Source organism: Euleptes europaea, chromosome 2 (assembly GCF_029931775.1).
Source record: "Euleptes europaea isolate rEulEur1 chromosome 2, rEulEur1.hap1, whole genome shotgun sequence".
NCBI classification, from domain to species: domain Eukaryota; kingdom Metazoa; phylum Chordata; class Lepidosauria; order Squamata; family Sphaerodactylidae; genus Euleptes; species Euleptes europaea.
In genome coordinates this window covers 98,915,346-98,934,038 of record NC_079313.1, presented here as the reverse complement: position 1 = coordinate 98,934,038, position 18,693 = coordinate 98,915,346, and the positions used below count along the sequence as shown (strand labels likewise).

The window sequence follows — 18,693 nt, the reverse complement described above, 5'->3', positions numbered from 1 at the left end:
AAACTCTGTCATCATCTTAGGGCTTGGGGGAGCAACAGTAAAATAGGATGCTAGATGGCCCGCTGATCTGATCTAGCATGGCTACTCTTGTGTTATGATAGTACTGTTAATTAGTGGCACTGCTACAAAATATAAGAAAATATATTATTTGAAGAAAGAAGTAGTCTTCCACACTTGAGCCTGAAGACGCAACAAAAGAATAAAACAGGAGAAGAGAAGCATATAAGTTGTCAGGTAAGGAATAACTTAAATTATTTTGGTAACAACTGTAAAAAGACACGGAAAGCAAACAATCCACCTGGATAAGCAAGGCAGACAATCTTTATTTAATACTTACCACCAGGTGGTGGCTTGTTTTTTGAAGTAAGGATTACAAAGCCAAATCCTTCATTCTCCTTCCGTTGCAGTACAACATCGTAGGCCTCCGGGAACTGCCTGGCTAGGTCTATTCGATTTGTCCGGGGAGAGCCATTCTGGGATGAGATGGGAACTTGGGATGAAGACTCTTCTTCCAATTGCTTATCTACTAAAAATGCCACAGAAATATGTACAGGAAGATGTATTAACAAAATTAAACTTAACTGGTTGGAACCAAGGGGCTAAAGAGGTATTTTCAAATATCTGAAGAATGACTTCAGCAGAATGGAACAGGACTCTTACATTTCAGAATAAAAGCAAAATGGTTATGGAACACCAACAGGGGAGAATACTTATAAATGGCTTTGGGTTCCCATTGAGGAAAAAAGTAGGATATAAAGAAATACAATTTAAACAACAGAAAGAAAATCGTCAGTAGTATTCCTCAATGAACCCCCTTCCAAATTTACTCTAGCTAGGTCCAGTTTCATTTGAAAAATAATAAAAATTCCAGGCCTTACTTTCTAAGAAGCTTCCATAAAAATTAGCGGATCATGAGCACAATCCTAAAAAGGTCTACTCTGAATCCTACCGAGGTATATTCAATGAGGCTTACTCCCACAGAAGTGTTCTGTTATCTTTTCCTTTAGAAAAACAGAGGTGATAAGAGCAAGGAAAATTCTTTGGCAAAGACAGACTCCCTCCCTTCCTATGAGCCAGTTTTCTATTTTCCCTCAGAATTGCCTTCTTTGTATCAGAAACTTTGATACTGAGGTCTCATGTGTCCCTGGGCCCTGTAAACAAGACAGCTGCTCTCAAGTTATGATCTCTTCTTTGCATACACTTTCTATGCATTCAGCTCAAACAGTTTTTTCTTTACTCAAGGAATCTCACCATGCCACGATTACCACAAAGAACATGTACTGTCAGAATAATCCAGGATAGTAATGCAGGCTGAGGTTCAAAGATAGAAATTGCTTTTATTAATCTTTTCCTAGTCTTCAGGTTGCCCTCCCCACATACTCACTCAATCTGACTGCCTACTTTGTACAATGACAGGCTGACAACAATCACCAGGCATAATACAAACACAATACATCCCAAGTGTCTGCAGGATAATGCCTAGTTTGCAGCTTTAGCACATTTTGGATTTAAGAAGCCCCTACCCACATTACAGCAGACAACTCTCTCTTTTTTCTTTCCTCACTGCTGGCGTGTACCACAGTAGGTAGCAAAAGATGGGGTTTGAGGAGAATGGGACACCCTCAGAGCTGTCCAACAGGCTCTGGTAGTCTTTAGACAGGGATTTACGTGTGTTGTCAAACCACAAAGCAAGGAGCTGATGGGGCTGGAGTGAGAGCTTTAAATATTCCACTCTCTGAAATCTATGTTTAATCCATTACACACTACTTCCTATTTGGAGTTTAGTAAAGAGATACATTTAATAGGGTGTGTTTTTTTTTTAACAACTCTGCAAGGATCCTTTTCATTGATCCTCCTGCATCTTGGATCATCAAGGAGTGACCAGAAAAAAAGGCAATTAGCAATACTTTCCCCATATTTCCACTCTAATTAGAGAAATGAAAATTTGGATTTACTGTAAAATGCTGTGGTACTGGGGTGGAGCAGTCTTTGGTCAACCAGGCAGGAGATTGCAATAACTCCTGACCCAACCATAACAGATTTAAACACACAGAGAAAATTATCATCAACAGTATGATTGAATCAGAGGGAATGGGCTTTAGTTTATGAAGGCTTAAACTGGAATGAAGATGTTTTAGTTTTCAGGTTGCTACAGCACTTTGGTTCACTACTACAGGTCAAATAAAGGTCAAGTCATCTTCCAAGTGTGAACAAAAAATGGGAATAGGAAAGACCGTCATCCCACTGAACAATCTAAATCTGCCACTGGTGTCTGCAGTTCATTAGAGAGCTCTTCTGCCAAATGTGGCATCTGCAGAGGATGAATTTCCAGACTGATACTAAGCCAATGGACAGAACCCCTGTAGGTTATGCCAGATGCAACACCCTGCAAAGTCAGTAATGTCAGCAGGTGGAGTTGTATCCCATGACTTATACATTCCAAATGCTACTGAATAGTCATTGGATAACTGCTGAAGTGTAAACGCTTAAACCCATGGAAGATTACCTAAAGAATATGAACAGACTCTGACTTCCCTCAGCCTTAGTCCTGAGCAAATTCAGTTACCACAGAAGCCCAATTTAGGTACGTAAGGAAGCCTGGGACACCTCCAATTGCTCAAATTTCAAGGAGCGAAGAAAACACAAAGTCAGTTGTGCCTGCCCATCAACTGCTTAGGTCAAGAGAGGAGAGGAGAAAACAGAGAGGCTGTCCCTGTGTCAGTTACTGGGGCAGACTCGACTGACTTTGTTTTCTTGCTCTTTATTATGGATCCCTTGTTTTTGAAAAGGAGTCTTCAATTTAGCCAGTTTCAGTGTCACAAAGCCCAGCACTTTAAGGTGATGTGAAGTGTTGGTACCTGGCTAGGAGCAGCGGCAAGGAAGTCTTGCCACCTCAGTCTCTTCCAAAATGGAGTTATGTGCTACCAGATATCACAGGAATCAACTAAGCAATAAGGAGACTGGGTTGCTGCAGTAGAGTGGCTGCCAGCTTCTTCCTAGGTTAGGGTCAGTGAGGGGAGGACAGAAATCCAAGCAACTGTGCCGGGCAGACATCACAGCCGTTACTGGGGTGAGTACTACTCATCTCCCCTGCTGCAGCGAGGAGGAGAGGGACATGTCAGTGGATCATTCTTCTCTCCAATGCCTCAAAGCTAAGGCCCTGTCCACACAACTCAAACTTCTGGCTATGATGGGAACAGAGAGGGGGAAAAACCTGAAGAATCTAATGGATATTTGTGTTGCAAACCTTGGTTACAAGCTTTGACAGAAATCCAGCTGCTTGCTAACCAGAAAAGGCTGGTCTGAGAGCCAAGGGGAAACTAACTGATGCTATTTGCAAGATGGCCTTGACTGGTAATCAGACTGAAGTAATGTTCCTGAAAGAAAGACTACCCCAGCTCAGCACCAACTCAGAATACAGATTTTTTTTAAAAAAATCTTTAAAATACTGTATATATATCTTGAGTCAATAATAAATATTTGCTCTTTCTACATCTACAGATAACATGAGACTACATAGTCTATTAAAGGTAGGAATTGCTCTAGTAACTTTAAGCAGACATTAATTCTTAAGCCCTGTGCATTTATTGGTACTCTTCTATCTTACATAATTTGCTTGTGGATACTGTGATATTGGATCTTTTTTGCTCAGTTATTTTAAATACAATATATCGAAATGTGTGGTACTACCTCTAGAATGCACAGCATTTGAAAGGATATGAAAGAAACAGTTTGGACTAACCAATCCCATAGCAAGAAGCAATACCAAGCACAAGATTGCAGACTGAACTTGTATACACTGCACGTACCACCGAAGAAGATCTTTCTGCGGACAGTCAGTAGCACCTGGCCATTTCGTGCAGCACTCGTCATTAAGTCCAAAACCTGCTTATGTGATTTTCCTTTGACGGTGATGCCATCAATGCACACAAGCTCATCAGCAGCACGCAGTCTGCCATCTTTCTCTGCTGCTCCCAGTGGGATGATAGCTCCAATGTAGATCTAGCGACAGACGGACCAGTTTTAGCGCAAGAAACACAAATCTCTTTCAGAATATTTGTCTAATATGAAAGAAGCTGACTACCCTACGTTCTCCTACAAATGGACCTTGTTCTTGTTTGGAGGTTCTAGCGGGGGATTGCAGCTATCGTATACCCTTGACCGAAGAACGGTACACTCCTTCTATCTGGGATGGCCGTCCTCTTCCACCAAGCAACAGCTTCGGGAGGGACGCACATGGAGCGGTGAGGGAGGTAGGGGATACCCGCCTAGCCAGCCATATCAGCCGAATCAACCCTGGCGATCAATGGGGTGACAGATGTCACAGCCAGATCGCCCTCACATCCAATATGAAAGAAAATTCAGTCCAAAATCCCATGTCCCAGAATACTTGAGAGTATATGAGAGATTGTGTGATACCATTAATAACACTGTAATTCTTGAAATAAAAAAACCAGTTCTAATACTATTTATGTATGTAGCATTGTAAAACTATATGCTCTATGGATGCTTGTGATAAAAAGATTCAGCTGATACAAAACACAGTTGTCAACCTTCTAAATCGGAAGGTTATTGTATGTTGTCCTAGCAGACCAGTGCCTACACTGGTTCCCTATTGCCTTCCAACTGTAATTTAAGGTGTGGTAACAACCTATGAGGGTGTAAATGGATTGATCTAGTGCAGTGATGGTGAACCTTTTAGAGACCTAGTGCCCAAACTGCAACCCAAAACCCACTTATTTATCGCAAAGTGCCAACACGGCAATTTAACCTGAATACTGAGGTTTTAGTTCAGAAAAAACAACACATACATTAACATCTTTTGCCTTAAAAGAAAAACACAATAACAGAGCTTTCAATGATACAAACAACTTTTTTATTGAAAGGTAAAAGTTTGCATTCGGCATGCTTTTGAACAATTAATGTTTGTTCAAAGCCCCTAAACTGGGCAGCGGGGAGTTCAGGGAAGGGGGGGGCTTTGAACTGCTCCACGCTGCGCGGAGCAGTTTAAACCCCCGCCGCCCAGCTGGGCAGTGGGCAGTCCAGGGAAGGGGGGGCTTTGAACTGCTCCACGCTGCCTGCAGGAGTCCAGGGAAGGGGGGGGGCTTTGAACTGCTCTGCGCTGCCTGCAGGTCCCATGGAGCAGTTCAAAGCCCGGCGGGGAGTCCAGAGAAGGCAGGCACAACAGCTGCTTAACTTACCCACGCGTGCCCACAGAGAGGGCTCAGCGTGCCAAGTCCGGAACGCGTGCCGTAGGTTTGCCAACACAGATCTAGTGTATCTGAGACACTACCTCCATCCGTATGTTCAAATCAAAGTCTCCAAAATTAAACTGGATCACCCTCATGCTAAAGTCATGTACCATCAGGACTGCAAGGATGTGCAAGAAGATATTCTCACTTGTTGCTCCTCAGCTATACAATACCCTCTTTTTGGAAACATGACAATGCCTGAACTAAGAACCCTTAAAACTCATGAAAGGTTTTTGTTTTTTTTAATTCAAGTTGGTTTTGGTGGCCAAGGACAGGGTTGGGCAAGATGGTTCAGTCACTGTACTAGTGTGTTATGGTTTAAATTTAGCTCAGCCTTTGAGATTGGACAGGGTACATCAGATGAAAAATCAAACTGGACCTATAGAAGTTCTTGTACACATCCTTATGTTGGCCCACCTATGTTATCCCCTAAAGCCCAAGAAACGGCCAAATATAAAAGGTCACCCTTGCTCTCAGGCAGAATGCCCTTTTACGCTAAGTACTCTTTTAATGTTCTGACCTGGATGGTCCAGGCTAGCCCCATCTCATCTCAGATCTTGGAAGCTAAGCAGGGTCAGCTCTGGTTAGTATCTGGATGTACCACAGAAGTCCAGGGTTATGATGCAGAGGCAGGCAATGGCAAAACCACCTTTGACTGCCTCGAAAACCCTATGAGATTGCCATAAGTCAGCTGTGACTTGACGGCACTTTCCACCACCACTGTTATTACAACTTGGGCTAAATTCAAAGTTTTCTAACCATTTTTGCCCATCTGCATCACAAAGGTAGGGCACTAAGTATCCTGACAGAATGCACTCTCCAGCCACAATTGTATCATAATCTACCATACTGCCCTAGACTATTGTGGAGTGACTCCTCCACCACACTGCTCAACAACTTACTTATGATACTTGGGCTTACAAAAGCTATCTGCCATGCAATACAAGGAACAAGTGGCAGGTGAATCAGTTACAAACCCCACAGCACACACATAAGCTCTTACAAGCTTTCAGATTTATGACCCTGGATATCAGATGCAATCTCTTAGTAAATGAAGTAATTAATCCAAATCTTAGCATCTGATCCATTTACTAAGAGGTAAAGTCTGTTGGGTTTAACAAGCTTAAGAAATAATGAAGAATGGTGCTTAAGCAAAGATGTTCTCCAGTGCTTAAAGACAAAATTAAACTAAAATCTAGAAATGAAGTCAGAAAGGTTATGTGTAAATATTTTAAATAATGAAAGTTATATTCATTATTTAAAATATTTACAAATAGCCTTTTTGTACACAGTTGGCCCAAGGCAATTTGCAAAAGTATGCTTACCTATCCACAATAATTAAAACTACAGATCAAGATCACCCACAATAAAACAGCAGTCCACATCTAAATTCACAGCCCACAAAACCAACATTTATTTATTTAAAACATTTTTCTGCCGCCTGTCCACCTGATCAACACTATTAACAAGCACAAAGTCCTTTGAAAAAAAGACTCTTGAATTGTCTCCTGAATGCAAATATGGAGGTTCACCCCGCACTGTCTCTGTACTATGGAAATAGCAAGGAGGAACAAGATGGGAAAAAATGAAATCTTCTAGTTACATGGTATGAACACTATGCAACTTGAGATGCTGACAGCAATATAAAATGGCTAGCTCACACACATATAAAGATAGTATTAAGAAAACATAAGACTTAAAACAGCACAAACATGCAGCAACCAATAGCTTATTTTACTCACAGACTGATCTGGTCCATCTCCTCCAAGAACCCGAAAGCCAAACCCAGACTCTTGCTTTCTCAGGAAAACATCCAAATCCTTTGTGTTCGGAGCTAATTAAGATAAACGGGGAGGACTGTGTTTACACAAGGAGCTATACTTGACCATTTCAAAGGATATAAAATTAAAATTCTTCTTCAGAAAATGAATATTAGTCAAATGCCAGACCCGTTCAAGCTATACCACCAGTAAGGGTGAATTATCACCATCTGTGGTGAGTTAATGCTGACAGATTTCTGGAATGGTCTGAATCCAAAGAGACAGAAAAATAAGACTTGTGATATTCAGTTGTTTGTATGTACAGGTTTTACAGCAGGCCCTTGGAAGAAAGCAGGCTGGAGTTGTGAAGGCCCAGAAACAAAGAAAAGGCCATGGAATTTTTTTTCTATTTTTTTCCTATGACATTTTTTCATTTTTTCCAATGGAAAAGAAGTTTGGGGAAACACAGAAAACAAAATACTCTGAAATATTCTTTTTTTCTTTGGAATGGGTGAAATGCTTTTAAGAAATGGGTTTACTCACTCAAATTGTATAGCATTCAATTACTCCACTGGAACAAAATTAGGCAACTGGGAAATTGTGGAGAGCATTCCATTGGAATAAATGAAATGTGCTATGATAGCATGAGATGCAGCAGTTTGCATCTTTCTCTAACTTTAGAACTGAGTGTATTTATAAATTTGCTTGCAGAAAACTAAAGCTTTTACAAATTACATAATTATGCCAATTAATACATTTTAGTACTGCAGATATTTCAACTTCCCCCCAAATGTACATTCCTACCTCCCCCAAAGATATTTTAAAAAATTGTTTCCATGACTTCAAAATGTCTGGAAATGTTACACATCCAGCCTGCCCCCCCCCCGCCACACACCCCACTTGCACCCCTCCCCACTGACCACCCATGCCGTTTTCCTTATACCTCATTAACATACCTCCCTCCACCCACACTTCCACTGCATAAATGCCCTTCCCCCAACGATGCAGGGCAGCGTGGGCAGCTGGCAGTTTGAGTGGCAGGAGAACAAGTGTAGGTGGGGGTGGAAGCAGTGGGGCCCCAACGGAAACCCTGGGGTTCCAGCCCCACCTAGGGGGTATCCTGACTCCAGCCATGAGATACACACATTTCCCTCTGCAACAGAGAATTTGAGTTTGTTCAACTTAGTAAGGATTAAAGGTCCATTTTATTGTTTCTGTGAATATGAACTACTTGCAAGGCTTGCGGTGGCATCCTAAGCAGAGTTACAACCCTCTAGGCCCACTGACAACATTGGACTTCGAATGATGTGACTCTGCTTAGGATGGTACTGCTAGAGACCTCTTACTTTACTACCATTCCTTACACTGAAATCTCCTCTACAATAAAAAAATGAATTGCAATGAATATGTGTGACTAACTAAACCTTAACATTTAAAATCATGAATTCTTCAAAGAAAAAGGTCAATACATATTGCCCATCTTCAAATTAGACTACACAACACTCATCACCTACTTTCTTCAGCTTTATATTCACAATTTCCTGAATCTGATGCCTGAATTTTATAATCTGGGAGTTTAATATGTATCAGTTCACTTGAGCTAATTTTCCAAACTGGCACATTTTAGTAGTTCGTACTTTGTGGGGTAATTGAAGGTTAGCCGGTTAAATGCATCCTCAGGTGCTGGAAGACACTCCATGCAGGTATCACCAGAGACTCAGTCCTATCTTTACATTCCATCTAGACTGGGTAGGGTTGCCAACCTCCACATACTAGCTGGAGATCTCCTGCTAGTACAACTGATCTTCAGCTAATACAGATCAGTTCACCCGGAGAAAATGGTCGCTTTGGCAATTGGACTCTATGGCATTGAAGTCCCTCCCCTTCCCAAACCCCACCCTCCTCAGGCTCCACCCCAAAACCCTCCTGCTGGTGGCGAAGATGAACCTGGCAACCCTAAGACTGGGGTCCCCAACCTTTATGAGACTGAAAGCACCTTTGGAATTCTGATGCAGGAGTGTGTAACTTTGCTATATACTAACCAATAAATACTCCCCAGCCAGTGCTCCGCAAAAGCAATCGCCAGGTCACCAGTGTTGACGATTCTTTTTCTCCTAGTGACTGCCTTTTAAGGCAAAGGAATTTGCTTCACTATGTTTTTAAGAGAATGGTAACTTTTGGCCTGCAGTTTATTTTACTTTCATTTTCAGTCAAACTTTGTTCTGCTCCTCAAAGGACTCCAGCTGTCTTTGGGTTCCCTTTTCTATTCTGATATCTTCTCGGAAAGAAAAGGCACAGCACAGTGGTATTTTTGCTTCTGCTTTTATTCTGTTTAGCAAGTAAGAATATATAGAGCTATTTTTTTTTAAACACCCTGAAATTCGCTACTGATTTAAACAACCCAGGGGGACAGGTAGTTTCAGCCTAAACATGTTCATATTTACTAAAAAACAAGTCCAACTGGGTTTAATTGGGTTAATTTCAGCCTGGAACATGAACCAGAACATGATGCATCCTAGGATTGCCAATTTCCAGGTGGCGGCTGGAGATCTCCTGGGATTACAACTGATCTCCAGGTGACAGAGATCAGTTCACCTGGAGAAAATGGCTGCTTTGGGAAGTGGACTCTACGGCATTATACCCCCTGAAGTCCCTCCCCAAACCCTGCCTTCTTCAGGCTCCACCCCAACATCTCAAGGTATTTCCCAACCCGGAACTGGGGACCCTAGTGCATCCAGCTCAGCATCATCTACTCTGAACAGGAGGGGTCCTGAGGGTCTTATCCAAAGATTGGTAGCTGCACAAGGACAGAGATCCTTTGACTTGGAGACACCAGCACCCAAATGTGGTAATCAGCCATGTGCTGTTATCACTAAACTATCTTCCCCCCTTTGATCTGTAAAATCTGAAAAAGTAAACTGTATTCAGTGAACTCTCGCCAACTAATGTTTTTAAGGTGCCACAGATCCTGTTTTCTTGGAAAACGTATCGACCCTTTTTACTATTGCAATAAGTTATTTTGGATAGGAATTAAACTAAACATTACACTGACCCTTTTAACAGCAAATATATAGTGCTTATTAATAAGCCCAAATACTATACAGAATGTATTGAAAATCTACAAATCGAGGACAGAAAGCACAGAAGATAGTTTTACATTTAAATAATTTGTTTCCCATTTATTAACACCAATAGCATAAGGTCTGATTATTCTAGTAATTATCTTATTGCTATTATCTTAGTGAAATATTATGGAGACCCTGGAATTTGCAGCAGTCTAGTAAAAAATAAAAGTTAGCTACCAAGCCTAAATCATAATTTGTGGATGCCTGCCTCCAACAAAGTGCAGGCTCCCATGCAAATAGTCAAATCTGCACAGCGGGGCCAGCCACAGCTGTGATGCACGGTTGATATCGCAAAAACAAGACTAACTTTGAGCATGTTCTCTGGAGAGGGGGCAAATAAATCCTCCAAAGAAATTAATAACAGAGGGGGAACCCAGCCCCAACCTTATCTGTAAAAAGCAAACATTTGAACTCTGAGCAGCATTTTGGGTTCCCAAAGTGGTGGTACAGAGGGGTGGCCGCTAGGATAAGGAAGTGGCAGTCAGCAGGAGGTGGTGGGGCAGTGGATGCAAGCAGGAAAAAATAATCAGGAAGGAAAGCAAGCTGGAGCTGCTGGCAAAGGAGAAAATTGGATTCCCAATCCCCCTTCACGTCACTGCAGGTTCTCTTGTATTTTATTAACAAGCATTTAATTCACAGAGACCTTAACAAAACTGAAGGGGGGAAGCGTTATGATTAGAATTGTTATTGCACAACAACCCAAGTGAATGCTTCAAGTCTATTACCTATTTCTCATCTCTTGGGAAAAATACTGTAACTAGATCACTGAACTAAGTAAAAATCACTAACTGCATTACTCATCACAGATTAGGGTTGCCATGTGCCCGGTGGTTGCCGGTAAAATCCCGTCAATCCACCGGGCTGCCCGCCGACCCCCTGACGGCCGGCGGGCAACGTGTGCATGTGCGCCCGCGTGACACATCTATGTCCCTTTCGGTTTTACCCGGAAGTGACGTGGACGCTCTACCAGCCTCCGCCGAAACGCTACGGAAACCATAGAGTTTCGGCAGAGAATGACAGAGTGTCCACATCGCTTCTGGGTAAAACCGGAAGTGATGTAGGCGCGTTGCACCGCACGTGCATTGTGCCAGGCGCGTAGGCGCATCGTGCCAAAGAAAAGCTCCTGCTGGTGGATCTGCGAGACCTAGTAAGCCTATCACAGATGGTGAAAATCTGAGGTCTGGTTTGAGGACTATGACTTTAAACAACACAGTTAAACTTGTGGAATTGAATCATGTGGGATGTTACCATCCTAGCTGCAGAAACATTACAAGTCCCAACTGTTCCTGTTAGTAAAAAGTCTGATTTCTGACAAAACTATAGCTTAGTTCTAGTGGCTACAGATTACTGGGAAACTCTCTGTTCCAGCCTTACAGAAATTAAGATCAACTCTACTAGGAGATAAATGGCAAACTAATCCAGAGAACTGAATATTGCCTAAAAGGTAAAGATGATATTCCCCCCTGGGATTCTACCTGGGGAGTGACTGGGGAGCAGGCCTTAGGGTTCTGAGCTTTCTTGCCCCCATGGCAAGAGGAGCAAAAGTGAATACCAAAAGTTTATTTTAACACAGGAAACCCTCAGATTCTCCTCTTTAAATTGTTCTCTTTCTCCAGGCTACAAGGAATGATAGAAGACTCTGAACAAGGCTGAGACCCTCTATTAATCTTCTCCAGAAACAATGGGGGGCATCTTTATACAGTATGCTCTTGTAAGATATGACTAAACAGAAACTGAACTGACATCCGCAGTTACAAATTACAAACACTTCAATCTTTGCGCAAAGGTAGCTAAAGCAAGTCTCAAGTCACAGAAGAACTGGGTTTAAGAATCTCGAAAGGTTAGAAAGTAATTTTTAACAGTGCAGCTAAATTAAACTTTGGCTAAACAGCAGCAGTTTGTTCGCCTCTGGTTAGAGATAGCTGATTCTGGTACCCGTTATAAAAGCAAGCTTCTGGTTCAAGTTTCAGCCACTCTTGCCAAATTTACTAGTTCATAAATGGCTAAGTTTATGTTTAGTTAACAACCAATACTTATTTGAAGCAAGTTACATTTTAGCTCCTAGTTTCCATTTCCCCACTAATAAGCTTTTTCCACTGACAGGCTAATAAAGGTTAGAAAACAGCCACCAGCAACTCATCATTGATGAAGTTAGAATTGCTTTCAGGTGACAAATCAATAAAGCTTTACATTTAAAAAAAAAAATGTTAACAAAGGTATGTGTGGCAAAGCAAGCTAATAAACATTTATGGCCTAATAACTTGTGGACTTACCTACAAGGCTGGGCTATGACTAGCTTCAGATAATGTTATTTATAATTCTTTCATCATTTAATGATCTTAAAAGCAATGCAATTCATATGTGTGTGTGTTAAGTGCCGTCAAGTCGCTTCCGATTCATGGCGACCCTATGAATGAAAGTCCTCCAAAATGTCCTATCTTTGACAGCCTTGCTCAGATCTTGCAAATTGAAGGCTGTGGCTTCCTTTATTGAGTCAATCCATCTCTTGTTGGGTCTTCCTCTTTTCCTGCTGCCCTCAACTTTTCCTAGCATGACTTTCTTTTCCAGTGACTCTTGTCGTCTCATGACGTGACCAAAATACGATAGCCTCAGTTTAGTCATTTTAGCTTCTAGGATCAGTTCAGGCTTGATTTGATCTATAACCCACTGATTTGTTTTTTTGGCAGTCCAAGGAATCCGTAACACTCTCCTCCAACACCACATTTCAAAGGAATCTATTTTCTTCCTATCAGCTTTCTTCACTGTCATATAGCAAAATGATAATATGGCACTACTTACTAATTAATGTTGCCTAAAATTCTATTCTTTCTAGTTCTCTTCACCCAGTTGCTGTGTTAAAGACAGTTCAAATGCTAGCTTTCCAACCCATTTACTGGTGGAAAAAATTAACCTTTGTGAGATTCATGCATGATAAAGTACAGTCTCCCCTATCTTCAAACAGGAGAAATTTCAAGTATGACATATCAAGCATATCTCTCTCTCTCTCTCTCTCTCTCTCTCTCTCTCACTAACTCACACACACACCCTCACTCACACACACACACACACTTAAATAAATCTAGTATATGATTATGAACATTAACCCAGAGGGGGTTACCGCACTTCGTATTCCCAGTGACGTATTAAGAATTTGAAAATGTTATAAAAAACATCGCTTTAGAAGGGTTTTTGGATACCATGGCTTATAAATGGTTGGAAGACGTCTTCACAGCTAAAGGGGCCAAACAAAGTCCGAACAGTATTTTTTATGTTTTCAAACTCTTAATACATCGGTGGGAATACATAGAAAGTGCGAAAAGTATTTTTTATAACATTTTCAAACTCTTAATACATCGCTGGGAATACAAGTGCGGTAAACCCCAGAGATTCCTATAGAAAACATACTGCCGTTCTACTACTGTTTAATATTTGTGGAGTTAAAACAGCTTTGCTGCAGTGTTTCCTAACAAAGACTTATAGACTGCACTGTGCTGTGACTTCAGAGCATTGCATTTGGGTTCTCCTTGTGATTACCAGTTTACAGTTCAACAAGTTTTAATTGCCAAAAGTTGTTTGATCTTTGCAATACTATCTGCAACCAAGAGATTAAAAACCTTAATTAAATGCTTCTTAAAGGCAAAAATGATAGGGTTCTATTATCAAGCCAATGTTTGCAAAAAAAAAAAAAAAATTCCTGAGAGGGAGAATGGAAATAAAGTGCCAACAAAATTTTGATGACAGTTACACAATACTAAGTAGGTCAATGTCAGAGCTGACAGCCTATCCTGTATTTCACATATGAAATTCATTTCTGGCTAATGAGTTTCCAAGGGACAATGTTGATTTATTTGCATTTTAGTCAGATCTACCACAGTGGATACAGCACAGTTTTAGAAAGCAGGCCAAGACTGTTTTATGTAGTCTTTGGTGGTTTCTGATGTTACTTCTGTTTTGTCTTTTACTCTTTTAGCTGGTGCTGTTATCAGTTCTAGCTGCAGTTTGATATTTCTGCAATTATTTGAAGGGTCTACATCAATATTTCAAACTGGACTGGTATGATGTAAATTATTATATTTGAAACATGTTGGTCTATGATACAAGTTTTTTGTAGTGCACAATTCACAACATTTAATTGCAGTCTGCCTCTGTTTTGCTAGTACTTCACCCATTTTCAGTTACACTTCTAGCAATTTGTATAATGCCTCTTTGGGAGCCTGTTTACAGTACCTTCCTTACATACTGTTAAGAAATAACTAAAATACAGTGTGCTGTATATAATTTAACACAGGGAATTTGCCATATCTGTTGATTTCTTATTCTTCCTGGAATATGTAGACCAGTCTTCTCACTGTAATGTTCCTACTCCCAGTTTCAGATGAGGTCCTCCTCCAATAAAGTTTTCCACTGGCAGGAGGGGACCTTTACATACCAAGAAGTAACTTAGCAGGGTAGGGCTTCAAGTATTCTCTGTCATAAGAAGCAAATACGGAGAAAGAAGTGTGAGAAGACAGGACTAACCCTGCCTAATCCCACTTCTAAATAAAACAGAGAGGGGTATCACTGAAAAGTGTGCCTTGCATCTCCATGAAGAACAGGACATTTACAGGTAAGGTAACCTTCCTTTGATGACCACACGGTAATCTGTTCAATGGGGTGTACAAATGAAATTTTATCCTGGATCAGACGTTGTTCCGTTTGTAGTAAAAAATTCAGACTCTTCTGCAGTACCCACCTTTTAGGTGTCAGTGTTATAGCATTTACCTTGGTCACGGGGAACAGAATCTTCAAAGTGAGCTCTGTAAGTGTAATGGGTTACAGTGGTCGAAGGGGGCTGCCACTAGTGCAGACAGAACAGTATTAAGACAAGTTACAGAGCTATCCCTTTTGAGAACTGCCAGATATGTGAGCTGTTCACAATTGAATTGGCTTTGCTAACTAGCTAGGATGGACAAATGGTCTTGCCAGAGTGCATGTTCCTTTGTCTGCCGTTAGAAAAGTTTTTGTTGTTGTCAGTATCTTATACTTCAGTGACCATCTAATTGTTGCCTAAAAAACTTGCTTCCAGAAAATGGTTTGTTAGCCTAGCTTTGGAGCTTGGATCTCAAGCCTATAACTGAACATTTCTGTTGGCAACAGCTAAAGAATCCATGCCTCAGGCACTGAACTAGGCTATATCCAGAGAGGAATGCCAGATAAAAATAAAGTTTACTGATCAGCTGTGGGGAGTATCCTGCCCCTGGCTGGCTTGTTTCACTCTTCATAATTCAGTTACCGAACATCAGAAAGGGTACCTGTTCCTGACTGCTCACTACAATCATACAACTGGTTTGAGTAACTGCTGCAGCGTATGCTTGATCCTTTCTGCATGGAACTCCATCTCCTACTAATTTTTTTAGTTCTTGCTCTTCATTACTTTTCCCCTCTCCTGATGCTAATATTTTCTTGCCTGGATTCCTTTTTCTTAGTTTGCTGTTTCAATTGCCTTGTATGAGCTGCACTCTTTTGTTTTCCCTTTCTCTCTCTTTGTTTCTTGGGTCACTTGGCAGTAGATGCTAGCAAGCCCAGTTCCCTCTTCAAATGATTACATTAAAAAAAAAGCCCCTGAACTGAAGATGGACTTGGGGCAGGCAAAGTAAATGAAGTTCCATTCAAATACAATGGCTGTGGTTTATTCAAGGGTATGTGGTGACAAGGGCCCTTCTGGAGGTTTTTAATTTTTTGTACTTTGGAATTGAGGGACTTGGTTCCTTTAACATTTAAATCAAAATTTTAAAAAGTAGTTCATTGTTTGTGGGGTTTATAAAAAGGTGCTGGAACTACATATTCCAGCCTGGAAGCCCTATTACCAAATATAGCTTGCCCTTTCACATCTTTTGGGAATGAGAAACACTAACTCTATACATACATGGAGGCATGCTTTTATTCCATTGGTATCCCTTTTCAAGACTGAACATGAATAAAAGCAGTATTTTGAGATCAGAAGGCATTTCAAGCAACTCCTCTGCAATACGTCACACAAGTCTATATACTCACGTTTATCTTCAAATAATGTTTTAGACTTCAGATAGACTTCTGAAGGGTCTAGCTTTGGGGACGCTGATCTTACAGCAGCGGGTGGAAAGGGCATGGGCTGTGGAACTGCATCATTGATAGCCTCTTGACTTCCTACAGAAGTTTCCTCCATTTTCTGAAACAAATTCAAGAACACAAGTAAAATAAGCTGGAAAAAAATAGTACTTAAAGGTTTAAACGGAAGATGACCAAAAGGCACAATTTAGTGAACTGTTTTTAAAAGGATATTACTCTTGCTTTTCTGTACAATTTGACAACTTTTAGGATTTTGAAAATACTTTCTGTGTAAATGTGAAGCAACAACGCTAAAAAATATTTAATTTCCCTAGTTCTTTATTATTTTGAAACTATTAGCATTTAAGAGATGCACATATCATGCTAGTCTATAGGTGAATTTAGCACTGTTCTCCGCTATAGTCTAGAGGCCTATGTTTTTTCAGAACCACTCGTGCTTACGGCTCCCATCTGGCAAGCTAGGTTTGCTCGGCAGTGAATTTCTTGTGCAGTTAATCTTTTCTAGTAGAGAGCTGACTATACATACAGGGACAGCGCTGTAAGCTGAACCCAAAATTAACCGAAAAGTAGTAAGTCTATGAGAATGTGACCAAATAAATACGTCTCACACATATATGTATTACTATTTCTCAAATGTATGTAGATGCTGCTGTGATTAATAAAATACAAATTATTTTTAAAGTATTACTGAATTGATAGTAACATTTTGTCATGATGTATGTTTCCCATCAATGGATACTAATAGTACAATAATGATCATGTGGGGGTCCATGAAATTTTTTAATGTTAAAATGGGGTCCTCTTACTCAAAAAGGTCTTATATTGGGACATTTGCCAAGCTCTGGCCTTTGACAGAATCACATGTGATTCCATCTGCTAATTACCTAAAACATTACTTTGTATAAGAAGTGTCCATCTCACTATCTTTCCGTAGACTTCTGCTGGATTTGTCATAAAATGCATATCAGTGGATAATTAGTTAACTTAATCCAAATAGTGATCAAAGGCTGAAAGTTGACATATTCCTCAGCACATGTTCCTCACTACGAAATGTTTTCTGATTAAACATTAACTTGCCCTTAAATATGCCTTGTTCCCTAATGTTTTTTTTTTTTTTTGCCATTTTCCTATATTTGGGATTTTATACAAGCTGGTGGAGAGTAGTGCCCAAAAATAAGAGCTGAGAAATCTCAAGAGATGGCCAAATTACATTAAATGCATATGTATATATGGGTGGAAGGCTGGCAGCTTTGCTTCCAGGGAGGCCAGAAAGAGGCACAAGAAGTAAGAATCATAGAGTTGGAAGGTACTACCAAGGTCATCTAGTCCAACCTCCTGCACAATGCAGGAATTTCACAATTCCATGCCCAGAAGGTGGCCATGATGCCCTCCCTCTCATGAACTGCCTAAGGTCATAGAATCAGCATTGCTGACAGATGGCCATCTAGTCTCTGCTTTAAAAACTCCAGGGAAGGAGCACTTATCACCTCCCGAGGAAGTCTGTTCCACAGAGGAACCGCTCTAACTGTTAGAAATTTCTTCCTAATGTCTAGATGGAAACTCTTTTAATTTAATTTCAACCCATTGGTTCTGGTCCGACCTTCTGGGGCAACAGAAAACAACTCGGCACCCTCCTCTATATGACAGCCCTTTAAGTACTTGAAGATGGTTATCATGTCCCCTCTCAGTCTTCTCCTCTTCAGGCTAAACATACCCAGCTCCTTCAACCTTTCCTAATAGGACTTGGTCTCCAGACCCCTCACCATCTTTGTTGCTCTCCTCTGGACACGTTCCAGCTTGTCTACATCCTTCTGAAATTGTGGTGCCCAAAACTGAACACAATACTCTAGGTGAGGTCTAACCAGAGCAGAGTAAAGCAATACCATCACTTCATGTGATCTGGACACTATGCTTCTGTTGATGCAGCCCAAGACTGCATTTGCCTTTTTAGCTACCGTATCACACTGCTGACTCATGTTCAGTGTATGGTCTACTAAGACCCCAAGATCATTTTCACACACACTACTGCTCAAACAAGTCTTCCCCATCCTATAATTATGCATTTGATTATTCCCTGATGTCCCAGGGAGCCAACAGAGGTCAACAGATAGAAATCAAGAACGAGGAACTTCATGTGGGTGACTGAAGCTTTTAAACCTAAAACTATGAAACAAATAACAATCCTTGTAATTTTAGACAGAACGGATAGCAAAATATACTACAGTAGATTTAAGATTGTCTATGTTTTATATAGCTAGCAGAATCTGAAATGTTTGCTCTACGATGAGACAAAGCCTGAAATGAGCCTTTATAAACAGCACTTAGGTTTTTGAAGAAGAATTTTAATAGATTCAGGTTGGCCAAGGAAAAATCCCTTGAGGATTTAACAGCTGGATACTTCTTGTACGTTTATAAACATAAGAACTTGCCCTTTCAAAACTCAATTAGCTCACAAAGTAGATGCCACTG

The 18,693-nt window shown here is 40.7% G+C and overlaps 1 protein-coding gene across 4 annotated transcripts in view; it reads right to left on the bottom strand.

Moving 5' to 3' along the window:
• The window catches only part of MAGI3 (membrane associated guanylate kinase, WW and PDZ domain containing 3), a 175,889-nt gene that overhangs the window by 32,247 nt on the left and 124,949 nt on the right, over positions 1-18,693 (bottom strand). For 3 of the 4 annotated variants that reach the window (XM_056867527.1, XM_056867528.1, XM_056867529.1), the window contains exons 12-15: positions 16,171-16,324; positions 6,995-7,086; positions 3,810-4,002; positions 338-526 (exon numbers count right to left, since the gene is read on the bottom strand). In XM_056867527.1, coding sequence (XP_056723505.1) covers positions 338-526; positions 3,810-4,002; positions 6,995-7,086; positions 16,171-16,324 — 628 coding nt within the window. The remainder of the gene's footprint in view (positions 1-337; positions 527-3,809; positions 4,003-6,994; positions 7,087-16,170; positions 16,325-18,693) is intronic. The other variant, XM_056867530.1, reaches the window with a different exon arrangement.